The sequence below is a fragment of the Zootermopsis nevadensis genome, unplaced genomic scaffold, assembly GCF_977971745.1.
Source record: "Zootermopsis nevadensis isolate Lab colony 2312 unplaced genomic scaffold, Znev_1.0 Znev_ptg000012l, whole genome shotgun sequence".
Classification (NCBI taxonomy): domain Eukaryota; kingdom Metazoa; phylum Arthropoda; class Insecta; order Blattodea; family Termopsidae; genus Zootermopsis; species Zootermopsis nevadensis.
In genome coordinates, this window is record NW_028259144.1 from 572,938 (window position 1) to 599,921 (window position 26,984).

The following is a 26,984-nucleotide window of genomic DNA, read 5'->3' on the forward strand; positions in this document are numbered from 1 at the left end:
GACATCATCACCACGATCATCATTATTATTATTACAGCCAAGAGTTAACATCATTATATAATCAACCAGTAGAAATTAAACTCCAAAAAGTACAACATACAAAAATAGTTTAAAATACTATGACAACTTTACTAGCTATTCCAGCATTCCAGACCTGGAATTATATCTGGAGTAGTAGCCCGTATATATGTGCTATGCAAGTGGGATAATCACCCCCTGCAACTACATGACACCCCAGCTGCAGTGTCCTATCAATTCTGCATTTTCAGCACTCACTTGGGGTACATACCCATAAAGACATATCTCCACTGCTGACGGGATATGATACAAGCAACAAGTATAACAAAGTACGATTCAAGGTTTTCACAGCGGTAAGTCTGAAATGGCAGTCTTCTGGGTTGTAGTCTGGTAGAAGTTTATCAGGGCAAAGAGTAAACTTACTCACCACCCTGATGATGGAGCCAGCAAGAACATCTGAATTGCTGGTAAACTTTTTACTAGACTACATGGCACTACAATCCAGAAGATAACCATATTCTAATATACATAACAAAGACATAACATTCAAGTTTGGGGTACATACCCCATATTAACATTTATCACATGCAACGCATCTTACACACGGGACAGAGCTGATCATGTGTCAAGAAGCATACAGCTAAACTGTTACCCTTCACAGCTAAGTCCAGCTGCAGCCCTGTAGTACAGAGGGCCATCTATTGCAGTATGATAAAGGTCAATCACTCTAACTGATGTTCAATAATCCAGGACTTCTACCTAGAATGAAAATGCATGGCATACTGCAGTACAAATGTGACATAACAATCATGTAGGAAGTCTAGACCAGTGCTTCTCAAACTTTTTGTTGCCGCGGACCGGCAATTTGTTTCCCAATCTGCTAGGGAACGGCGTGGGTGTTGAGGGTCAAAGGTCTTATATGATGTATGGGGTTATAGAAAAATAAATTGTTATTACTAATTTTTATTGAAAAAGGTATGTATCATCAAATTCAGTCAACTTCTAATGTGACAGATGATCTTTACAAGATTCTCAATCCATGGCTCAATTGAAGACAAAGCCAAGCGCAATGGAACATGAATGTCCATATTATTTTTGTACTTAGTCTTAATGACACACATGGTCGAAAATCCAGTCTCACAAAGGTATGTTGAGGGAAACGGAAGCAGAGTTTTAAGTGCAATTTCAGCTAGTTCGGGATATTCGCCTTTCAATTTTGTCCAAAATGAGGCAAGTGATGATGCATTTTTAAAACTATTCTTAAGTCCTTGATCAGCAGCTATCTCCAACAACTTGTCTTCCAAAGTGACCGGCAAGTCATCCTTCAGTGTAGTATATGGATGCCATTTTTGTTTCATTTTTAAACAATAGTTTTAAATCTACACCGGCGTTATGCAGACTTGCAGACTGGTCACTGATGGCTTGCGGACCACCACTTTGAGAAGCGCTGGTCTAGGCAGTTTCCTGATGGTGAAAAATTTTAAGGGCTGTTATTGCAATCAGAGGTAAGTATACTCTAATTAATAGTGCTGGAAAGGTATATTTGAAAATACAGGGGAGTTAACCCTCAGCAGTACTCAAGTCTGTTTTGCAGCAGTCACCTTACTCTGCTGGCAATATTAAAAACAAGATATTGTTTGTACGAGGAGTGGCAGGTCAGGCCTCTTGCAATGGACAGATGCCTATTGTGAAGTTGAGCAAGGCACTTTGTTGTTAGTATTAACAACATGTGACAGCAGTAAGTTCCATTTTACCACTACCTGCAGGACCCCTGGGTTCTCAGCAATCCACCTGAAAACAGTATACAGTGTTGACATTTCATTTACATCTAATCACATGCATAGAAGAAATGAGAAATATGCCCAAAATATGGGTGATAAAACCTGTAAGAGAAGAGACCACTAAGCAACTATTAGCTTCTTGAAAAAAATTCTAGTCCAAGGAGTTAATTAGATATAGCACGAGAACCTTTTTCCTTGCGTGCTGATTTTTAATTGACACACATAAATGCTTCCACAGTCGTATGTCTCCTTATGATCAATAAATTTATTTTTTGTTGTTTTCTAGATGTTTGTTGATCATATGTCCCTGCATGGAAAATTGGCAATAAATTAATTAATGCTTTTTTTGTTGTATGCTGCTATCTGGCACACATAATTCAAACTCCTTGAAACAAAATGTGATTATATATTATGGGGATTCAGTAGTTCAGAAGCATTAAAATCCACAAGATGTCCTACCTGCAAGTAATTCAGATATCAAACCTGTAAAGGGATGTCTGCTTTATGAGAATGTAATGAAGTCCCTTGATACAGAGTTTTTAAATGAAAAAAGGGGCATCCACCCCGACTAGCCATTCACTATATCCATTTTACACAAGACACAGAACATAAAAGATGTCACTTACTTCACTCTTCTCTCCCTGAGTCGCCGTTCAACAGCAGGCCGGATGTGCGGTTTGCCATCCACACTATGCAGGCCCCGTCCTGTGATGAGGATCAGCTTCTGTTTGGCAGTCTGTCGTTCAGCAAGTTTAGCGATATGGTGATCCAGAAACAGATCAAGGGCTTCTATTGCTTCAGCCACATGGAGGTAGTGCAAGTCAAGAGTTGTGCTATTATCCTGTGCCAACGTGTGTGCAGACAGCAAAGACGCAGCCGCTCGGGTATTGGCATCATCCATACGCTGCTTATGCAAATTGGCCTACATGGACAAATGCAAGTTTGTGATCCACTAGCACCGTTTGTTTTGATTTAGGTTTATTTCATGGCATTTTCTCAATTGCAGAGGTTATAGAGCAATGTATTGCAAAATATCTGTGAATAATAAACACAATAGGATGTGCTTTGAATAGAAGTAAAACCCCAGGTTTACCTTGAACCATGGAAAACCATGAAAACCTGTCAGAATATCCAATTTCTAGCTCATATGCTCAACATGAGCTTTCTGAATGTCAAAGCAGTGTGCTGATACACTGCAGCGTTTCATGGTCTAATTTCATTTAGCAGCTACAGAAGATCTACTGGAAAACAGTGTACATCTTTGATGTGTTCACTGCATGTTCTCTACCGCTTACCACTTGGGAATAATATGATGCAACAGCAGCATGCTTCTTCTTTAAAGCATCTTGTGCCTTACAAAAGCACTCTTTATACAGCTGGTAGTGGCGGCTTGCTTCGGCACGATAGTAGTTCGCATCCTCCATTGCCTGTTCCTGTGGGGTCACATTACAATTAGCGTTTGGTGGGTCCCGCACTACCACTGTAGGCAGCGAGTCTGGGGCTTTAGCCTGCAACATACAAAACAAGATAATTGTTCATAACAGTATAAATGCAATGTGCAATACAAATACCAAGTACAAATGTGCCCACAATATATACCGACTGTTCCTGGTCCACTTTACGTTGTTCCTCCCTGGCTTGTTCTATGAGAGAACGCTCATAAGCGACACGCGCCTCAGGTGACATGACTGTCCGAACACCTTCTTCCTGAGCACCTCCCATAGACATTGTAACGGCCTCTACGGTCTTCTGTAACGATTTATCATGAGCAATAAACACGTCTAGTAGCACAGCCTTATCCAGCGCTGGGAACATGTCACATAATATCTGCTTTGAGAGCTTTGTGGCCAGGTCATCCTTCATCTCCTTGCCTCGCCATTGGGCCTGCAGCAAGGAATCACAGCATCACTCACCAATGTGAGTCTTGTGGAGCTCAATGCAAGAAAGTGAACATACAGCTTCCACTTGCACTGAAATGTTAAGGTACCTGATCAGTTCTGTAAAGAGCAAGGGCCATTTCCATGTCCATAATTTCCTGTAGATCTGGAACTGCAGTGCCGTCCTCCTTTTCTTCCATCTGCAACTGACTAGCTAGCTCCTCATCTGTCAACAGAACATACTTCACGTGAGAGTACCTCTACAGGTATCGAACACACAGCCCACAATTCAATAAATGTTACAAATTTTTATTTAAAAAACTATTTTTTTGTTTGGAAGATGCTGTTCCTTTACTTTAAACAAAAAAGAGAAGAAAGTAATAACAATTTTGTTTTCTTACTTGTTCTACTATTAAGATATTAAGACAATGTGACTAAAGAAAGCATATGGCCTATCATCTGCATTGACATCATTAAAGAATGGCATGAAAGCATTTTCTGGAGTAATATAACAGAATCTTAGTGTTCAATCTTTTGAGATGCCAAATAATATTCCTACCTGAAGAAATGCAGTATGCAATAAACTTTCAAAATGCAACCAAAAGTGTTGAACAATCACAAAGACACTGAAAAGAAGAGTTAGAACAGTTGGCAAAATTCTGTCATTATAGCCACAGCAATGCCCATTAATTTATGGCAATGACATGGAGATCAGACAGTTGAAATCAAATTCTTGATCATCCCAGGCAACAGTGCAACAATTACCTATATGTAGGCATGAAAAACACCTTTAGAATGCCAGTGCCAGTATACACCCTTCAAATCTTATTAAATTTGGAATATGTTCTTCTAAATTAAACTCTCACCCCCCCTTTTTAAAAATATCCTTTTAGCTCCAATTCTGAAACATACAGGCCACCTTTCAGAGGTTTCTTTGATCTATTTAGACATTTGGTAGGACTCCTCAGACGAGTTATCAGCCCATCATAAGGCCTCTACCTGTACATGGGACAGCACAACACAGAAAGATGCAGAAAAACATCCATGCCTAGAGTGGGATTCGAACCCAGTGTCCCAGTGCCCAAGGGCACGAGACCCACAGGTCAGACCGTGTGGCTACTGTGACTGGCATACTCTCACTCTAGTTATTATTATAAAAAACAACAAAAAACTATGACTACTACTATATAAAGAAATGTAGTCACTACACATAAAGACTATATCACACAGCTTCATAGAAACAAACTTGTTTTAGAAAAGCACTGCCAAAAGTCGTTGAATATATGAGTGTGTTATGAAGTGGACAGTTGCCTGACAAAACTGACCACTGTACAAGTGATGCCCCTTAAGTTCCAGTCTATTCTGTATCAATTACACTACACCAGCATTCAATGAAGGGAAACCATTGAGGAAAACCACGGAAAAAAGGAAATTTGGGGTCCCAGCCGAGACCCAAATCAGGCATCTCCAAAATACAAGTAAAATGCATTACTGCTTGAGCCAAACTGCTAAAGATACCTTCTCGTATCATCTGCTCCATTAGCTTCTGCCGCTGCTCCAGCAAAGAAAGCTGTGATTCCACCAAGTAGTAATGGATCTGTTGAGCAACAGAAAGTGGCAAGTTCACCACCAGCTCTACATCTGAAAATACAGCACGAACAGTTACACTCCTAGCTCAAACCAATCACACAGTTTGGCCTGAAACACATGAATTCTGTGATACTTTTTTCATGTATGTTGCAGTACCAACTGATTTATGAAAACATATGGACCAAATGTGGATACGTAAACACCCAAAGCTTCTAAAGAATGATTTTTTTCCTTTATAAGGAAGTACACTTACATAAAAAGAAAAATTCCTAAATCATCTGCATGAATATTGGCTTTTCAAGAAGTTCACTACTCCATGGAGTTGGTTAGTTACCACATAAGAATTCATGTCAGCTGCATTTTAAAATCCAGAAAATTAAATATTCTGAGTTAACTAAGATATTCTTTAAGAACAGAGAATGGCCACATAAAATCAAGTTATCAGAATTCCAAGAAACAAACTCTTTCAGTCACTTTCATGACGTCTCAACATCTATCATCCATGCATCTTTAAGGGCAACTTTCCATATACATTTCAGTGGGCATTCAACAGTTCTTAATAAAAAGCTGAGCTTAATATTAAAAAAAGGGGCTGCGGCTTGATGCCATACCTTCAGGGAACGGGAGGAATGGGTTCCCGAAGAGCTGATGGAGCTGAGACACAAACTCAGGATCCAGTACAACAGACAGTGTTTCTGCTTCCTCTGTGCCACTACTACTGTCTGTGTCCTCATCTACAGCAATGCCATCTGTGTGCAGATCTGCTACATCACCAGGATGAGGTGTTGGTGTTCTTGTCCCAGAAGACCCAATAGCTCCAAGAGCGCTCTCTCCCGTGAACGGGCCGTTTCTGGAAGGAGATCGCTGAGGCTTAGCCGTCACTCCACCCATGTCCAACAGCTCCCCATGCCGCAGTTTCCTGATCCGCAGCGTAGATTCTGAGTAGCTGGCATCACTTATAATGATACTCTCCTCCAATTGTCTCTTCAGTTTTTGTGATTGTTCTAACAGTGCTGCGGTGTTCCATGATTTCTTTGCCTGCAAGTTGCATCGTGGTGACACATCCTCTGCTTCTAGTGGGGGTGCTGAAGGTTCTTCATTTGACACATTAACATCTGCAAGAGGTAGTCCCTCGTGGACAGAGCCTCCTGTGTCTTTTGCTGGTAACAGGGGCGTGAACTGATCTAGTTTTGATTCCAGCAACAAGTCTATGGTCCAATTCAAGTCACCACAGCATTTCTCAAATATTTCCTTCAGCCCATCTTGGGGTGCATTTGGAAACATGGCTTCCAACTGATTAAAGTCACGATTCCTCTGAGCACTAACTTCCTGTGCAGAGCCCAGTGTTGAACTCATGATATCTTCTTCAACGGTCATGGAGCTCTTGTCAAGTGTCAGCATAAATGCCACAGGTCTGTCAAAGTGTTTAAGTGGGGCAGTACCTTCACTGATGCTACGACTGTGACAAGTGATAATCCTGATGCCCTCCACAGGGTTAGTGGAGTCCCCGGGCCTGTTCACTTGTGATACGAGGTTAAAGTCTTGGTAATGTGTGTTGGTGGAGGTGTTCGTGACTGCTTGGTCTGCTTTAACTTCTGTATTATCCGCCATAGAAGAATAATAACCTCCTGCATCTGATACCGCAATTTTCTGCAACTCAGTGGAAAGTCTGTTTTCCCAAGAACTCTGCATAAAATCTTCTGGTGTAAGCAATGTTAACATTTTGCTTGATACCAAACTTGTACGCCCCCTACTTTGATCTGCTTGGCCACTTTCTTCTGTTGAAAAACCTGATCTCTGTGGCTGAGGACCATCTGATTGTTTGCATGCATCCTGCTGGGTGACTTTATTCTCCCATGACTTTGCAGGCTCTGGCACTGTTCCCCAGGCCTGGAGTTCAGGTGGCACAGCTTCTGCCACCTGCACTTCCGTATCAGTAGACTGCTTCAGATTTTGTTCAACCTTCCTATAGGGAAACCTCTGCACTCTGGGACTGCACACATCATCAGCCTTTGTTTCAACCCCCTTACCATTAGCCCAACCACTTTCATGTTCCCATGCTTCTTCCTTGTCCCCAGTTTCCTGCTCTTTGCACTTCATAACCCATGACAGCAAGTCGTATGTTGGAGCAGCCTTAGCCGAGGTCAAATTCAACCAGTCTTTTGCTTCTAGACTGCGTTCCTCAACAGGTACTTCCTTTTTCTCATTTCTAGAAGTTTCTTCAGAACTCACAGCATTATGATATTCATCTGTATCACTTCCTCTATCATCAATCTGAGGACAGGGTTCAGGAATATCATGATGAGTGTGAAGAAAGGGGCCAAGTTCTGTGCCTGTTTCTTTAGGAGGACAGTTCTCAGGATTCTCTGCTCGGAGCAAATTTGTGCCCGTTTCCTGTCTCCTTCCAGAAGCTTTGTCTGTCTCAAGCACATGTCCTCCTTCAGAATTCTCTGTCATCAGTTTCTCTACATTTGAATGCAACACAACAGGAGAAATTCCCAATCCCAGTTCTACTTTTTTAATGCTGGTGTCTTCTACAGGTGCTGCTACTTTAATTTCTATGGGCTGTTGTACTAGTTTCATGAAGCCAGGGGAGTGTGCACTCATATTTGAGGATGGTGGTAGCAAATGAAGAGTATCCTTCCCTGTCTCAACAGGAAGACTGGATAGCCACTGATCAAAGTCATCACGGGAGAATGGCTCTGACAGGATGCTGGCTTCAGACTGTGTTCGTTTGGTTGAACTGTCTACCACAATGCGTGCATCCATTGGTGAAAGTAACTCCTGTACTTCATTTTCCATGCTATCCTCAGTCAAAGCTTTTGTTCCAATACTCTGTTTTGCATTAACTATGAAATCACCCTTTGAGATCTCTGATTCAGTGCCAGAGTCAGCTGTTAGGTCGATAAGCAAACCTTCAGTCTGCTCTGTGCTGGACTCTAGATCATCCTCCATGCCTGTGTCTAAGGTTTCAGGATGGTGTTTCTGATACACCCGTGTTGAATCCTCCATTACTAAGATATATTCCCAACACTGCACTTCACTGGAGACAGGTTCTTCATTATCAGTCCCATTCAAGTCTGCCTCATCTCCATGATCATCACTATCACTCTGATACAGCCAGTCACCACCAACATGACGCTCTCCAAGTTCTGGCAGTTGACTCTGTGCATAATCAACATCATCTTCTTCGTCACTATCACTATCATCATCATCATCATCATCATCGTCGTCATTACTGCCATCATCCTGAACCTGCGAATTTATATCAAGAAGATTGAATGTGTCCATTATGCTTCTTTCTGATGACGCTGAATCAATACTGGTCTGTGCATTCACCGTTCCGTAGCTACTTGCAGGCTGTGGGATTTCTTTCTTATTTGACAGCAGAACGTCACTCACTGTGACTCCACTATTTAGGCGAATGCTTGCAATATCAGGGTCCAAGGTTTCACCCTTCTCCAGAGACTTCTTAGCAAGGAACAAAGTCAAGGATTCCATAAGAGAAGCAGCCTGAATAGCAGACTCTGGCTGCTGTACATGTGAGAGCTGGTTTGCATGTTTGGATCTCTTACGTCTCTTCTTCTTAAGCTTAGTTCCTGCAGGGATTACAGTTGCAGCTTGAGGATTCGTCTTGCTCTTTTTATTTTGTTTGATTTGTGGTGGCGGTGCATTTGCTGCTGGCTGTGGTGGCTTGTTCGCTGACGAATACTTGAGTCCAAGCTTTGCCAGAAGTAACTTGCCCGTCAGGTTCTTCTCAAAGCGAGCCAGCATGTTTTGGATCTGCTGGCGAGGAACACCATGAACATTTCTGCATGTTAGTTCAGCCTCATGATAGCGCCATGGAGTGGACGGCTCAAGTAACTCTAGCACATATCCATTCCTCACAGCAAGCTCAACATACGGCTTCATTTCCCAAATCTGCAGAGTAAAATTAAGTACATTACACAAAATCATATGCTTTCTAACATGGGTCTTCATATTAAAGCGCTATATACCTGCCAATTTCATAATTCTCAGAATTCCAAATTGAATAATCAGGGCACAATGAAACTGCAATGTAATACACAATATCACGACTGCAATTTGATGAAATTTAAGATTCTCAGTGTGAAGATGTAAATGTTGGTAATCTGGGTACTGATGCAGTTTGGACCTGTATGTGAAAAAATGCAGTAGTAAATTCCACCAAAATGTGTCTTCCTGTAAGATCATCAGAGGGCATTACCAGCAAGAACAACAACAACGCTATGGTTGCAATGCTCATTCTTTCTACACACATTAAATACTACATCTGTCATTTTGTCAAGTATGGAAGTTCGTGTAACCACATACTTAAAATATTGATATTTCAGCTTTTTCAACTTTGCCTGAATTAGTATGACAGTAATTTAGAACAACAAATACTAAATCCTGTCATGGTCAATGATTACACAAAATATAGCACCATTAATCTAGCACCAAATGAGGAAAGTTCTGTGTGGTGCTTGGTAAAACAGAAAAGCCATGTGACTACATGATTCCAAGAAAGTAAAGTACAGGGGGGAACCAAATTTATAGGAAAGGAGGAGGTGGTTAAAATTCACACATCTCACCCATGCATATGAGAAAACATTCCTAAATAAACTGAACACATACATAAATATAACATTTCTTCACAAATCTGATTTCTTTTACATAACACGTAAAAATGGGAAAACCATGCTAAACACATAAATACTAACCTCTGTGTTTGTGTTATCAACGAAGATAGGATTCAACTTGAGCTCTGCTGCATCACAAACACGTTCCTTGTTCCAAATGTGTGCCTCAGGCAGCAAGGTGGGAATGAACCGCTTTGTGTGATCAAAAAAGTCGTCAGTACTAAAGACGTATTTGTTGGGATTGCAATTCTTGCCCATCGTATGTCTCACAATCTCCTTGGCCAGGTGCGTCTTTCCACTCCCCGGGGCTCCGCGCATCAGCACCATCACCCTCGTACCTTCTCGGATCAACTTCTGTACCCGCTCTGGAATAGTCAGTGGCTTGACTTGCTTCTGCTGTGCTATGCGAGCGGATAACATATTTTTTGACGGAAGGTCAGCCAAGGTCTTGGCATTTGGCAGTTTGGTTACTGCTGCTAACTTTGAAGATATCTGCTCAGTTTTCTTAGGCTTTGGTACGGACATTCCTCGACCTTGGCCGTCTGACGGAGGTACGGCAGGTCTCACGTACTGGGATGTTGGCAACTGCACCACGCGGAATGCCTCGCGCACCGAGTTCACAGCAACACATCCTCCAACATCATACTCCTTCTCTTCTTCAATTACTACATCTGCATCAGAATCTGATTCTTCACAAGTGTTGGGGCTTTTGTAGGTAATTTTTATAGTGCCCAATGCAGGACTTGGAGACCTGTTCCTCCTGCAATAAAGAGAGTAATCAAAGAAATATAAACAGCATCAAAGAAAATGAAATGCCAAATGACATTTGTCTTCATACCCAGATTGTGGTTTGTGAACAAAACTATTTGAAGCAATGTTGCTAGCGTGTTTGGGTTCCTTCTTCCTTTTTGCTTTCATCGGGAGTTCTGGCACATTGATCTGGGGTTTTGCCAAACCTGCATTATTCTGCAGTTGTGATGAATTTCGGAGTACTGCCGTCTTAGGAATGTGTACATCTTGTGAGAGCATCATCAGTGCCTCAGTTGAGGCATACACTGAAACAACCACAACAAAAGCACATTTACTTGATCCAGAAAGTGAACGTTATACCTCAGGTATGACTCACTAGACTAAAGTACTTCTGTTGCATTACTTTTAGGTTACTTGTTGTAATCGGGCAGGAGATTAATTATTAATGACTAGGCTATCTGATCAGGAAATGTGCAGGGCAACTTGACAGTGTGGGGACATGAAGGGAACAACAAGCCATGAGTGTTTATACAGCTATGGTTTGTTTAAACATTAGGTAAACTAGGCAGTTGCCTAGGGCAGCAAAATTGGGGAGGGCAGAAACTTAACAAATAAAAAATAAATATAGTAAGCACCTAAGAACAGAAAGAAAGAATAAATGCATGTTTGTGGCTTTGTAATATGCCACCGACAGTACTTGGTAAAATGCACTAATAGTTGATATGTGTGTAGAGAAGTCAATGATGAGACATTTCCTGACAAACAAACTGTCCCGTGAATGACACCTTTAGTTAATAGGGTTAGTTGCACTATAGGTCTTATCTTAACAATGACAATGTATATTAAATATCATATTATTCTTGTTTATCATGAAAACTAAATGTGAAATTATAAATGTAGAATTTTTATTCATACTAACATTCATCACTGGAGAGAATTGGAAGGAAAGGGCACAAGGTTGAAGGTTCACCTAGGGTGCAAAAATCCCATGTGGCAGCCCTGCTTATACCCCTGCATGAGATGTGCTGTTTCAAGCCAAGTTTCAATTTACATTCTGGAGGCAAAAAAAGATTGGCTGACCACATGGTAGCCTGATGTGAGGGTCACCAGTAGTTTTGATATTTTAACCAATCAGAAAGCAGAAAATCTTTAGTGGGGTAGGTGGGTGAAACTGCACAAGCCAACTTGCAAAAATCCTTCTTCTTTGATAAGGGTTGGAACCAGGTAGATGTTCTAAGAAGCTGCACTTGAACTATATAAGACATAAAACATAAGAGTATTTCAGTTATAATGACAAATAACACCCATGAAATTAGTGAAGTGTGTAACAGCAGTTATTTGTCTATTAACTAATTGGCTGAGAATGCATTAATTGTTTCCTAAGGTAACTATATGTGTCAATATGTTATAATCCCCAGCAACCAGTGGGGCAGTGAATGGAATTATAGCAACTGAAATGTATCTGTCCCAGTGGTCTCCTGGTAAAACTTAACATCCTACAACTAACCTACTCCACCCCCCTTCCTACCAGCTGACTGAGACTGCCAAATACTGATTTATTTTGTCTTTAATCTTGAAGGCCACACCAAGACAAAGGCAAGAAGAAGGTGAAACATGAAAGGATATAGGTATTTTAGTTTGTAGGCAAGCACATAACAGGTGACAACATTTTTTAAATTAGTCAAAGTGTATTTTATTTCATTCCTACTATTAAATAAACTTTGTTTTTTAAGTTTCTGTAATATGAGGTGAGTTCCTGGTTATGTTTTGGGTGTAATGGTAATTTTTCATGGTCAAGTACAACAGGAGGAGTACAGCAAAAGTAAAAGAAAAAGGTTTTAAGAGAAGGGCATGTGTATTACTGGTGTTGAAACTTTCCCACTATAGTCATGCCACATCCTATACCTACAACTATCCAAATTCAACATATATATAACAGTAGTGTGCAAATTGTGGATCCTGGGCCACATGCACCCTTAAGGCAAAGTAGTCTGATCCATAGAACAATGATGTATACCAAAGCCTAATAAGATATAAATGGAAGTAAACAACAACAGTCAAGGATTATGCTTCAACCTATTCTGATTCCAAAATTCCATGTCCATATTCGACAGAAGAGAATTTGCAGTGATTCAGTGGAAAGGAGTGGTGAAAGTTCATCAACCACAAGCTTCGGGGTGGAGATGGCAAACCTGAGGGTTAGCAGTTTGGGGGTAAACAAGTGAATACAGGCTTTGCTTATCCTGAAGCTATCTTTGTGGTTGAAGGCATGCAGGTGCTTGAATATCTTGATTGTCTCCATGACTATGCAGGAATGGATGATGATGTTGGCCACACCCAACATTCAATGCAGCTCTCACCCAAAACCCACAATTTTGAGAAAAGTAAAAATATTTTGTTAGGCTTAATTATTTGAATTATATTACGATTACTTACGATTGAATTCACAGTTTTGCGCCACAGACTGGATAATCTCAAAATCAAAAATATCTATGAACATATCCTTCAGCCTGTGAATGACATCCTGTCGTTTTCTAGAATTAAAGTTTATTTCTGGTTGTTGTGGTAAATTTGAAGGATTTCTCTTCCGACTTCTGCCTCCTTTTGAAACCCAACCCTGCTGCTGGGACCACTGGTTATTGTTTGATGCCATGGTTTTCAGAAAGGTCTAGCTCTGCAACCAATAACTGTACAAATTTAGAAAATGATCAAATTGTCACAAGCCAACTTCTGATCAATACGTACTGCAATCAATGCATACACACAAAGTTCCTTATCAGCGTCTATATTTGATGCTTATACTACGTCGCTCATACTTTACATAAAACTTTTTAAAATCACCATTCCAAACCTTCTCACTTTAGACCAAAATAAAACGTAAAAAGTTCTTTAAAACAGAGTCACACAATCACAACACCAAAACTGAAGAAAAGGCAATAAAATTAATTTGTACAAAACAAAGGTTATCCCCCAAACATAATGACATCATAGAATGTTATTTGTAATGAATAATTGGTCAACCGTGGTAACGGAAAAATACGATTATGACCACGAACATGTTCCCATGTGGTAGTAGCTCTTGTGAATCGTGCCAAGATGTCTCCGCGTATGAGCTGCCACCCATTGGTATTCCATGGAAACCTTGAATAACCAAATAATAATAAGGGGAAACGCATAATCATTAATTACGTGGAGTTGAGATCCAACATTTTATGTAACACGAGGTTAACTGCCTTGTTCACAAGAGTCAACCACTGGTCCCTGTCCTGAGCCAGATAAATCCAGCCCATCCTATTTCTCCAAGATCCATTTTAATAGTATCTTCCCATCTACGTCTGGGTCTTTGGTCTCTCCTGGTTTGCCCACACTGTATGAATTCCTATTCACTCCAGTGCAAGCTATATGCCCTGCCCATCTCATTCCTTGACTTGATCAGTTTATTTATATTTGACAAGTAGTACAATCTATAAAGCTCCTCATAATACAACTTTCTCCAGCCTCCTTGTATTTCACTCCCCTTCTTCTATGGTGTGATGGCTCGAAGTCGAGCCCTGGCCTCCTTATTCCTCTTAGGTCCAATTATTCTCAGCACCCTGTTCTGAAACTCCCTCAGTACATGCCCCTCCCTTACTGTCAGAGACCAAGTTTCAGACCCATACAAAACTACAAGCAAAATTATAGTTTTGTATATTTTAGTATTTATGTTTTTAGACAGCAGAAGATTCTGAACTGAATGGGAGAAAGCATTACTAGAATTTAATATGCTCTTAATGTCCCCATAAATCAAATTATTACTGTCATGCCCAAATATCTGAACTTTGTCACATTTTCAAAGGATCCATTAGCTACCTTTTATGTTATGGTTTTGCCCTGCATTCTGGTAATGATACATCAACAAATACTTAGCTTTCTCTGTTTCCCTCTAGATGAACCTCATTACTAGGATAAATTAGAACTTTGTTTTTTCCTTTACAGTATTTGTGTTAACCCCCAATACATTTATATCATCAGCATACACCAAAAGCTGATTTTGAGGAATTTATTCTGAAGTAAATATGTATATGGACATTTTGAGAAGATATCAGGCTCCTGTGAACAAGGAAATGAGCCTGTTAAGTCCCATAAAAGGCAGTAAGTTTCTTGACCAATTGAGCAACTATGAGGTTGTAAAAAACTATGCCTCACATTAGTATTTTGAGTAGGCAGAACCCAGAAGTATTCTAGAGGAATAAGATATTTAAATTTATTTTTATCAGTACTGTATGACACACTGTTAGTCCTCAAACATTAAATGTAGACTGTGACTACTGAAATATTCTGTCCGAGTTTCACAGTAATTCTGGAACCAATAGAATAATCTTTTATTCAGTATAATGTCACAAAATAACACTATATAAACCGCAGTCATGTTAACACATACCCTTCAGTATGTTAATCTCTCCACTCCTAAATCCCATTTATTCCGCTTTGGCTATTCCTCATTTCTTTCCACAAAAATTTATTTCCTTAAGCCATGTCCATGTTAGACAAGTCAATGCACATTCACTGCAATGTACACATTCAAAGCATATATATATCTTCCTAGCTGCATTATCTACCTCATGCATTACTTTCAAAACATCACATCCTGTATTCTATGCATCTTTTCACTGTATTATGTTCTACACTATTTCCTGATAAGGAAAACAGGGTCATGTCAGGATATAATGAAGCAAATTTCCCACGTTTAAAATTCACACACATTTAGTTCATTGCTCACACCACAGTGTAGCAGTGCATTACTTATAATTCCCAAGGTTATACTCACCTTTCACCACATAAAGATGATTCTTCAAATGCTGAAAAAATGCTCCCACTCCCTGAATCATATAAACATGCTTTACATTCCTTCTCAGATACAACAGCAAAATTGGAAGATTCTTAAAATATAATTACATGTTAATGAATGCCAATGTTCCAAAACACAAGACGAAACCGCTGTCACTAATTTTCCGATATTCTTCGCAATCTATAAGGGTGGTATAGTTTGTCTGAAAACTTAAACATACTCTAACCTACAATTAGCAATGACAAATCATTACAAGTAACAATCACAGATGGCATTCACCTGCACTCAGAGAAAATCTATTTTGATCACTTTCTGAAATAATAACCTTATTTGAAATATGGTAAGTAATATTAATAAAAAGATACCTATTGATGATCTTAAACCACATCTTGGCACAAATACAGCCATTTCAACTACATGAGATAGTTGCATTCTTTGAAAACACTGCATTATGAAAAGTTACATCACAGAAACCTTTGGTTCAACTAGGAGTGAGGAGTTAGGGTTTGAGAGTTCATATTCATCATCATAAATGTAATTTTTTTGTAGAAGTTAATCCTATTATTAATTTGGACATATTACTGTTTCATAACAAGATACATACCTGTGTTTACTGTTTACTTCTCTTAATTTCTTTGCTTGCTTTATTTCAATAGCATCATATCCAAAATGCACACGTATTATAGAAACAGCTTTCTATTGTAAATCAATTGCACTATAGGCATTTCACATAATGAATATATGTTATAAGCAAAATGACTGTAATAAATAATAAAGAGGCACAAAAGCACAGCACACAAAGCACAACTTCTACAAATTATTGTAAAAAAAATATACACGATACATTATAAAAATATTTCATGCTTATTATTAAAGTTCATAAATTATATACCACATTTACTTGTGTATTCAACAGTTCTTTTCCTCAAATTTAATCATTTTTAAAATTAGGGTGCAAGTAATATACACAAGTAAATACAGTACATGCAACATGTCCTAGTTGTTCAATTTAATTCTGCAAGACTACTATATATTCTTTCATTTAATCATAACATATATTCAACTGAGTTTGCCCCACAAAAATGCAATGTGTCTTAATGATAATTTCCTTTTCAGACTTAATATTTCTTACATCTGAAGATAGTTCAGTATCTAATGAATTTAATCAGCTGATGATGCCTGCAGTCCAAGACAGTTTGAAGTAATCCTTAAAAAAGAATTGGTGTAATAACTTCCAAAAAACACATTTCAAAATTCATAAGCTTAAAAACTGTTAACAGACTCAAGAGAAAAAAGCAATAAGCACACACTACCAGGGGCAGAACTGATATAAAAATATCATTCAATACACAAGCTCACCACTCTATAAATAAAATAAGACCTTTGTATTTTACTGCAGCAAAAGCTATTCAGTCTCCTTCTTTTAGTTACCATACTTTTCAGCAGTTTCTGTACCATGGCTGCAATTCAAGAAATACTAATTTAAGGCCATGTGACAGCTCAAGTGGTTAGATGCACATTTCTCTGTAGAAACTCAGATTCAAACCCAAGGTAGTCCATATGGGATATGCAGCGGACACAGTATTGTTGGAACGGGTTCTCAACAAGTAATTATGTTTCCCTCCACCAATCCTCTATACTCATCTGTCATATTCACCAGGGATTGGTACAATACTCTTATAAATAATAATAATTTTGTTGGACTAAAAATGTTCTTCACATATCTTCCCCATGCCACATACAGAGTTTGAAGGATTACAAGGAAAGGTAGAATTACACATCAAATTATCCTACCAGTTGGCCAGTTAAATAACACAATGTTCAACTTCAAAGATGACTGTGTTCTGGAATGTTGTGCTACAAGTCATCACCCCGATGTTGGAGGCAGTGGAGCACCTATGAAATGCCAGTTTCTATGACTACAGTACCACATCCCAGCAGTCAACTTTGTACCTGCTCTCCCTCAACCCACCCATGAGAACCTTAAATCTCATCATGTTTCCAAGTTTTACTTTGTCTCCTAAATCATGCATCAGCGAGCTTTCTGTGCAAAGTGAGTACGTCTATGTCGCGAACACTCGCCACTTCTAAAGAAAGTTTTATTACATACATCACATTTATATGGTTTCTCTCCCGTGTGCATACGATAATGTTCCTTCAGGTTTCCGTTCGCAGAAAACTTTTTCAAACATACATCACATTCATATGGTTTCTCTCCGGTGTGGCAGCGCCTATGTCTCACAAGATCAGCAATGCGAGGAAACACTTTCAAACAAGTTTCACATTTAATAGGATTGTCACCTTCATGGATTCGTTTGTGACAATTCAAGTCCCCCTTTCTTCTAAAATTCTTAAAGCATACATCGCACTTAAATGGTTTCTCTCCCGTGTGAATTCGATAATGTTGCTTCAGATATCCACGTCCTCGAAATCGGTTATTGCATATAACACACTCATACGGCTTCTCTCCAGAGTGAGTACGTTTGTGACTCATAAGATTCGAATGCTGAGAGAAAACTTTATCACATAACAAACACTTATATGGTTTTTCCCCAGTATGAATACGATAGTGTTGCTTCAGGTTTCCTTTTTGAGCAAACTTCAGGTCGCACTTATCACAACTAAACGACTTTTCTCCTGTGTGGATACGCATATGTTGCTTCCGATTATGATGGCTTGAAAAATGCTTATTACAAACTTCACATTTGTAGACTCTACCATTTCTCATTTTATGAGAATTACTTTTTTGTATTTCATTGGTTGCCAATTTAGAACTATTCATAGAATTGCTGTTCTCATTAGGAATATCAGTTTCCTTACCAAGACAGTACTCAGGCTCTGTGAAATGAGAATCCTCCACCACAGGAACTCCTTGGTGACTCGTAAAATGTTTCACACTGGGAAAGGAAACCGTAACAGTGTAAAGAAGCTTTAGTTTGTCCATCTGCACTTCCCTAATTGCCTAGTTACTGGTACCTGAATACATATGCTTCAAAGTGAAATAACAAAGAATTAGTAGTACCACAGCTCAGCTGTGAAAACTGAGACCACACATAAAAGCAAACACTAGAAACTTACCACAAAAAACACTGCTCACCTGTCCACACTCATTTCCCCTTCCTCTGCTGTGTCATCAGCTTCTTCATCATCATCATCATCATCATCATCTTCTTCTTCTTCTTCTTCTTTGTACTCTTCCTTGATTGTAACAAAATTCCATGGCTCCACCTCCTACAAAACAAGCTTGCTTACTGCACAAAATAAATGAAAGCTGTATTTATACATTCTACTACAAACACAAAATTGAAGTATAAGAGCATGAGACTTGGTAAAAGTATGCTTCAAAGTTCTTCCACAACAACTAATTCTTCATCAGGTAGGTGACTTAATTCATAGGACTTTTGATTTTGATTTCACACATCAACCCATCACAAGGCCCTATCTATTAATCCATGTATTCCTCACCTTGTGAGCTATTATCTGAGTACACAGTCATTATGTGTAACCAAATTAATTATGAATACATTCTAAATTATTAATTCATGGCACAAAATAGCAAGAAATTGAGCCCAGAAGATGGGAACAGTGTGTTTCTGCAAAACATTGGAATCTGCCCACAAGATCACATGCCATCATATCCAGACCAATACTAACTGATGTTGTTCTTCTGGGTTGCGATGCCATGTAGACTTGTAGACAGAACCCTCTTTCTATCTTCAGGACTGTATAAGTAGGCAGTATGTTTCTCAGGAAGGTTCGTATCTACCTATGAGTCTACAAGATGTCACAGTCTAGAACAACATCACCTCCACTGCCATGTGAACCTCAAATTGCACAACACTGACTAAGATAAGTTTTCATCCCTGGTATCTTGCATTCTGCATTGTTGGATTATTTTCTTTTTACAAACACATAACCTGTTTTATAAATGCTTATCCAGTATTTCTGAAATAAAAGTGGCAGTGCAAAGTTGTGAGCCCATATGGTATCATGTCTAATCTGCAACTAGGCAAAGATGTGATGAAATTTATTTCATTCTTTTCCGAAGAATATAACTAGGTCTGAGCTGCTTTATATCTTCTTCTTGGGGTCACAGGATTTTTGTATGCAAATGTAGTCTCTAGGTAAAGTATTATATGTGTGCAGTTCATTAGATATGACAATAACTAAGCTTTTCTTACATAACTTACCTTGACTTCAGTCTGTACTTTTGATACATAATTATATTCATTCTTCCCCTCCACCAGCTGAGCTTCATTGAGGGATGACATTAAGAAATTGTTGCTCTCTGATTCTGATTCTTCTTTGATTTCATCCATGTTAAGCTGGAAAACACACAATGATTACAAGTTCATTTTTAACTGATCAGTTGTGCCCCTAACCGCTTAATGAATTAAAAGTTTCATAAACAAAGCAAATAAAAGACAGAAACTACATGCAATGCAGAATTAATACACAGACTGTGTCTCAATACATTAACAGGCAAAACACCATTTTATAACAGGCAAAGAAAAATGCTATCTATTGTGCAGTGAGACAGAATACCTTCTTCAATAAACTGTCTGGCTATGGGACATGCAACCAAAGTTAAACCCCATCACAAACAGCAATTTTTCCCCTTGCTTAGACTTCCTCCCCATAGGCATAAAACTTACCACCGATTTCCATCTGAATGAAGGCCAAACACTACATGGAGTACCACCTCCTCATTCCCTACACACCTTCACTGGGTGATACTTACACACGAAAACAACTACTAGGCAGTATCCAAGTACACACTCTGGCATATGTGCTACTTGATCATGCACTCTAGTTGATGATAAAGGTAGTAAATGCATTATTTTGGAATCAATTCGCATCGGTTTATAGGAAATCACTGCCCTCACCATACAAGAAATAAAGAGTTGGACTAGAGTGGGTCATCCTTATTTGTTTTTTACCAGGCAGAAGTATGGCCTGGTACCTAACAAGTGACTTATCCTCACCTCTGCTTCACACTTCATTATAGGTATTGTTACAGAACTCACTCCATCATTCTCATCGTCAGTGGTTAGCGACATGGATTCACTCTCACTATCCAAGTCTAGTTCCACCTTGACTTCAGCCATAGCAAGCTGTAAAGCAGCACACACTAAAATTTGTACTACACAGATCACTCCACAGTGCAAGACTACAAAATATCATTGCAAATGTGACATCCTAATATGCATGTACTGGGGGTTTTTCCCCTACCCTACCAAGAGGCCCTCCCTTCCCCCCACTTTAGGGGTTTAGAAAAGAATTAAGTAATAAAAATTTTGACAGAGCCACCTACCATCAGATGCTTTGTGCTTCCACAACCTCAAACAGCATGATAGAGCCTTTATTGTATGGAGGAAAGCAATCTGACCTACCAATAATACACCTTACTAAACCAGTTCTGATAATGTGCAAATTGTTAATGGCTTAAGGATTCGAATAGTCCCAAGAAGCAAAGCTAATTAAAAACCAAATTGTGACAGCAAATCCAAAACCATTTTGGGACGTAGTGTGATCGGGTCCCTGTATTTTAATATGCACTTACATTTTACGCCTCTAATAAAGAAACTCTCTACGATCTAAAACAAGCAACAAACAAACCTGTTACGACGTACGTCTGTGTAAACGAACGTAAATATATAAGACCAAATACTTCCTTTCTCTTGGAAAAACAAACCACCGGTAATCAATACAAATTCCACTCTACTGTAATCATGTGCATGTTCAGACATATCCGAAATTCATACTACGGCAATGAAGCAAATTGAGAGAAAAGTCAATTTTTGAAACGACTGATTACTAGGTTAAATATAAAAAAACAGTCGCTATGGGTGTAGACATAATTCGCATGCAAAAGAATTGCTTGTTATACTTCAACCCATACTATTGCTACTAATAAAGCCACGTACCAATTAATTTTCTGCCTACTTGGTTTGTTATAGTTTCCCTCCTAATGGTCGTTAATTCACAACATCCAAGTTTGTTATCTAAAAACCGTAAAGATTAAAATATACACTTGGTAGACCTATGCACATATTTATCTGATTCAGGATAGGGACTGGTGGCTGGTTCTTGTGAAAACAATATTGAAACTTTTAGGTCCATAACGGGCAAAGAGTTCCTTGACCAGCTGAGCATACTTCTCAAGAGGGACTCTGCTCCATGGAGTTGGTCAGTACAGGGATATGTGAAAGTGTGATGTGTTATATCTAATACTGCCTCATTGAAATTAAAAGAATCAGGATAATTAACATGGAATAGGTTAGACAGCTACAAGGTGTGCTAGAAACACTATGAAACACATTATGCAATGTGCACATGGCATAAAAGTTCTGGCACATTTACCAGGATTTCAGCTTAGACCTTTGTGAATGGCATCAGTGATGTCAAGAGTCATATACACTTCAAACTGTCAACATTTATTATTACCTGTTCACAAACTTTCAAAATGAAATGAGGGTAACAAGAGCTGTTTACACTCTTTACAACACCTGTGTTCCAACTCACACCCCTTAGAGAATATTAGTCTTCAAAAAAATTGATTTATTTCACAGTCTTCAGAAAATCTGAGTATGAAGCGTTCTCTAGTGCATCAGAAGCTCTGAAACAATTTCATGTCACTGATTCCATTTTAAAACCAGTTAATATTGCATTACACATGTACAAATTGCAACACTTTCAGAAAATTGTACAAACATATTAATATCATTATTACTATTATTATTATAATATTATCATTTAAAAAAGGGTAGGTAACCATATATTTATATATTGTCACTACAGCTTTCAATTTGACAAGAGCCATCTTCAAGCAAGATTCTCTAAAGTAACACAAAAATATATAAGCTTAAAACATCTTACCTGATGATGGTTCCTGATTGATTAATTATTAGATTATTTAACAACCCATTTTTAATTGCATTGGTTATATAGCATCAAACTGTAGGATAACTATATGAATGATGAATTGGAAAGGTTTGTGAAAAGTGGTTGTGACCTAGTATGAGGTATTGTAAAGAATGACCATGTCTCAGTACTAGCAGTGGTTGTATCTCAACCAGTAGTCATCCAGGTACAGTAAACTGTGGCCTCAGACTTAGCCAAGACTCTAAACCTCATGTGAGATTTCAATATTTTACTGCTCAGAGTTACCGAGAACCTACAAGCCTGTCTGCAAGGTACAGTCTCCTAAGAACTGACTAGAAAACCAAGTCTAACAGGCTTCCAGCTCCCTTCTTGTACAGAGGTGTTTAGTTTGTTATGTTTGTGATGTATATAAAATAGATATAAAAATGTTAGACTTTTATGTAAGTTTGGTGTAAAATAACTTCTTGTTAACAATGCTTTAAGGCACCATGATATACTGCTTATATCCTAACAATTATGTACACTCATTATGATGAATGCTGGCACATGAAACTTTTGTACCTTAATTGTGCTGCACCTTGCTAAGGACATCATTGAAATGCACACACACCATATGACCAAGACTCCCTGACTAGACCGGTTAGTCTTACATCTTGCTGCAGTGCCTTTCTAAGTTGTAACAGCCTGCTCTGTCATTTGATTGTTCTCCTCACTTTTGTCATATCAGATCCAACACTGTCCTTTGCAGCACTGGCAGCAGTTGGCCTCATGAACCCAAGACCACTCCTCTGCTGAACTGACCGCCTGGCCACAGGCCCCACACTACTGCCACTACTGGAGCTACGACTGGCTGGGACAGACCCAGGTCTTCCAGTCACATTGGTAGCATTCTCCTTGAAGCTGGTGCTGACGCTGGAAGTGACACGAGGACGACGCACACTGGGCCCAATACTGCTACCACTACTAGAGCTGCGACTTGCTGGAACAGACCGCTGGGAGGAAGTCTTTAGCTGGACAGGACCAAGTGGTTTCTTAGTAGGGGCAGAAGCATGGCGACGTACTGGCTCTTTGGACAAGTTGGATGTCAAGGCTTTGATAGCAGTAGTATAACCAGTCAGGCGGGCTCCCTGCACACTAGAGCGGCTGGAGGACTTGGAGAGGGGTGGTGTGCATGGCATGGCATTCTTTACAGTGTTCACAGAGGCAGCACTGTTGAGGGAGCTGCGGGAGCTGCGCAGACTGGTACGAGAGTTGGAACGCTCTCGTCGAGACAGACTGGCTTGTGAGTCTGTCTTACGCAGACTAGCTGTGCGCCTGGGGATCACACTGGCTCGGCCTTCTCCCCGCACTGAGTTGCTCCTTCCCAGAGCAGTGCGGGGCTCTAGCTTTGTCCTGCTTCCAACAGCAGCAGCAGGAGCTGAAGTGGACCCTGGTACAGTGTTGCTACTACTGCTCCCACTACTATCTGCACGGATGATGCGTCCTGGCCGCCTCTTGCTCTTGCTTGGCAAGTCAACTACATCAGATGAAGTGCCCTGGCTTGGGGTCTCAGACACAAGGCTCTGTGTCTCCTCAAATCCCTCATCATTCAGATCATGCTCACTGCGTCCCTTGACATGGCTTGGTGTAGAGGCATGTACCTTGATTTCTGGAATAAACTCATTCTTCGGTCTGTCTGCACCTGGCTTCTTCTCTGGGACAGCTGGTGAGGTCCTGCTGCACCTCAGTGCCTCTTTCACCTGGCGGGGGTCAATCATGCTTTTGACACGGTCTCTCTGCCCTGTCCTGGCAGATTGCAGCTGTTCAAGCTGCTGCAACTCCCGCCCAGCGGATGCAATATCAGCTAGTGCTGCTTCCTCCTCCCTCCCCCCACCACGGTACTTCAACCGATCCTGCCACTTTCTCAGCCTCGTCTCAGTGTCCTCGGCCTGTTCTGGGGATTTCTCGGCCACAGGAATGGATGTCACATGCAGTGTGGTAGGGCGAATCACCTGCTTCTCAGACACTAGTTCTGGGGACACAACCTCAGTCCTCCTGGCAGGTAATGGCTCCTCATCACGGTCTGAACTGTAGTCTGAGGTCTTCTTGTAGCGTCTTGTCCGTCGTGCTGCTGCAAACCTGTCAAACTGACCATCTCCCAGTGTCTCCTCCTCTGGCTCTACTGGTCTGCGTCGTATGGCAGGTGGTGTCTCAACATTGTCAGCATCAATGTCACCTTGGTCATCGCGGGGCGGACGGCGGAGGCGCCGGTGCACAGTGGGTGGCTCCTCACCCACAATAGAGTGTAGCAAGTCACCTGGCACTTGGCGACACTTGTTCAGGAGTTGGGAGCGTGCTGGATCCAGATACAGGGTGAGCCTGTCCTGCTCCTGTGACTTGTCTCCCAGTGACCCAATCATGCCCTTCCGCTTGTCTTCCTCCTTGATGGACTGCAACCAAATGTGGCACTACAGGCTAGTAGAACAGCTTCATAACCAGCGATTTATTTAACAATGGGTTTACAACTACAATAGCATATAATGAATGATGAACTGGAAAGAATCTGCCAGTGGTGAATAAGGAAAACCCCCCACCAAAAAAAGAAAATCAGTCAAAATTGGCAATAACCTACCTGCAATTTTAACTAGTTACCAATCACCATAACACCAATCTTCTCTGTAACTCCGTGTTTTATCTTAACTAAAATTTAATGAAGTCTGTGAAGCAGAATCCTTGAGAAACTAACAGTCATTGCCCTTCACTTCAAACACAGGCATTCTAAACTTGGCCACTGTTTAATGGCATGACACTGTTAGAGCCTAGGGGTACAGTGAGTTCCAGGAAGCGATATATTGCTGCTTCATATATGGGAGGTCCCTGGTCTGAATTTTGGATTACAGTCTGGATATTGTAACTGAGGTTCTCTGTACTTTTTCTCAGTACATAAGACACATACAGGAATACTGTCTTAAAACAGGCCTCAACTGGTAACTTCATATCACATCATAATCGCAGTGACATTCCATAATCCATGCAGTTAACACATTTGCTGATGATGCAAATGTGTGTCATTGCAGTGCCAGTAGTCTTGCCTGTTTAAACTGATCAGCTCTGTGGTTTGGTTTATTTATTCTACAGTGGCACTCAGATTGAGGTTAAAGTTACTTATGCATAAATACTGTTCTTACCTCGCTGCTTTGCTATGTCTCCAGATTATTGGAGACAAAGTTTACAGTTCTGGTACTCAGTCACAGGAGTTTTATGATCAAAACTTGCCCCAAAAATTTATACTTTGTTTGGAACAAAATTATGGACCAATGAAGCCAGTATTTTTTATTCTAACTATACATTCAAAATTCAATTATAATTTTTATTCTGACATAAGGCGTAAGACAACGACTACCTAAGCTGGACTGAATTTATTATTTGCCATCAATGGAAAATAATTTTATATGTATGAAATTATATAGTGTTACAGAACCCTCATAAATCAGTGTCATACGTGCATAGACTGGCTTGGGATATAAACTAGCAATAGTACGATTAACAAGCACATAAATCATGGATCATTTTTGGGACTCCTTTTAAGACAATTAAAATGTAACAGTACTACTACTGTCTGGTGCATTATATTTCACAGGAACCCCCACTTAGTTAAGGCAGCAGTGAACATGAGTAATTGTACTTAAAGAAGCAAAACAGGTCTCCACTTCGACCAATAACTGAAACAGTGTAGCGATATAATGTCAAACTTTACAACAGAGCACTGGCTGGTAATCTGCAATATATTGCTATCAGTAAACATACAATTTTCCTTCACATCCCATCCATTAACTAACTGCACAGTACATGAAATTCTGTAAATGGCTGACATATATTTTACTGATAAAGATATTCCTTCTTCTTAAGGAATCACAGGATCCTTACTCCTATCAGCAGAAAAGCCTGCCACTCAATTCAAACTAGTCCACATCTTCACAACACAGTTCTCCAATATTCATTTTAATATTATCCTCTGACCTTCTCCCAGGTCTCTCACTGAAGTTTTCAAAACAAGTGTTTCTATGCATTTCTTCTGTCTGCCATGCATGCTACATGTCTCTATAACCTCTGTAACAATATTATATCTACAGCAGCTACATCTTAATGGCAGTGCCTCATTGTAATTGAATACCTGGAGAGGATTGGATGAGGTAGACCCAGAATCCATGCTGCCTCGGGACCGTATTCGACGTACGCGTCGCATGTCCAGTTCTGTCTCTTCGGCACTGTTTGGGACATTCAGATTTGACTTGCGCCATGGGGATTTGTCCTTTACGGGAGTCTGTGGCTGAGCTTCTGGAATGAAACAAAGGTCTGATCCCAGAAATGAACACAGGTGTCACCCAGGTTTCAGTAGCTAACCCTCTGCACGTAATTCTCTAGTATAAGAACCACTTTACCAAAGCTCTCTATTGGACATGATCCTGAATCGGTTCCATCCACCTCCCATCCTCTTACCATTTCTTTAACACTCTAAAACACAGTGGTAATTATACATATGACCTGCTTTAACATTCAGTAACAATGCATTTTGTCTACAAAGTGTATTTATAGGTTTTATAATATTTTCACAGTAAATAGTCATTATTTT

General features: G+C 39.8%; 3 protein-coding genes across 21 annotated transcripts in view; all 3 read right to left on the bottom strand.

The window, feature by feature from the left end:
* Nucleotides 1-9: 9 nt before the first annotated feature.
* LOC110833387 (uncharacterized) lies at nt 10-13,672 on the bottom strand. 5 transcript variants are annotated; one of them, XM_022071400.2, is made up of 11 exons: nt 13,511-13,672; nt 13,096-13,333; nt 10,748-10,964; nt 9,991-10,669; nt 5,878-9,187; nt 5,195-5,317; nt 3,787-3,902; nt 3,399-3,683; nt 3,095-3,307; nt 2,426-2,721; nt 10-1,809 (listed from the first exon to the last, which is right to left on the bottom strand). In XM_022071400.2, exons 2-11 carry the CDS (start codon nt 13,310-13,312, stop codon nt 1,701-1,703), a joined length of 5,565 nt encoding a protein of 1,854 aa, XP_021927092.1. In that variant the 5' UTR covers nt 13,313-13,333; nt 13,511-13,672; the 3' UTR covers nt 10-1,700. The 5 variants fall into 5 exon arrangements, with proteins under 5 accessions (XP_021927092.1, XP_021927091.1, XP_021927090.1 ...); XM_022071399.2 differs by having other exon boundaries at nt 13,096-13,346; XM_022071398.2 differs by having other exon boundaries at nt 13,501-13,672.
* Nucleotides 13,673-14,996: 1,324 nt separating this feature from the next.
* On the bottom strand, nt 14,997-21,626 carry LOC110833394 (uncharacterized). Of its 10 annotated transcripts, none has more exons than XM_087348249.1 (5): nt 21,415-21,626; nt 20,515-20,601; nt 19,678-19,812; nt 18,585-18,718; nt 14,997-18,384 (listed from the first exon to the last, which is right to left on the bottom strand). In XM_087348249.1, the coding sequence occupies exons 2-5, from the start codon at nt 20,593-20,595 to the stop codon at nt 17,520-17,522; spliced, it is 1,215 nt and encodes a 404-aa protein (XP_087204375.1). In that variant the 5' UTR covers nt 20,596-20,601; nt 21,415-21,626; the 3' UTR covers nt 14,997-17,519. The 10 variants fall into 10 exon arrangements, with proteins under 10 accessions (XP_087204375.1, XP_021927112.1, XP_021927114.1 ...); XM_022071420.2 differs by having other exon boundaries at nt 20,473-20,601; nt 21,415-21,623; XM_022071422.2 differs by lacking the exon at nt 21,415-21,626 and adding an exon at nt 21,107-21,322.
* A 277-nt stretch (nt 21,627-21,903) lies between these two features.
* LOC110833390 (uncharacterized) overlaps nt 21,904-26,984 on the bottom strand; it is a 43,687-nt gene continuing 38,606 nt past the window's right edge. For 3 of the 6 annotated variants that reach the window (XM_087348168.1, XM_087348165.1, XM_087348170.1), the window contains 2 exons: nt 26,526-26,707; nt 21,904-24,801 (listed from right to left, as the gene is read on the bottom strand). In XM_087348168.1, the coding sequence (XP_087204294.1) occupies nt 23,065-24,801; nt 26,526-26,707 (1,919 nt within the window). In that variant the 3' untranslated portion in view covers nt 21,904-23,064. The remainder of the gene's footprint in view (nt 24,802-26,525; nt 26,708-26,984) is intronic. The other 3 variants (XM_087348169.1, XM_087348166.1, XM_087348167.1) reach the window with 2 other exon arrangements.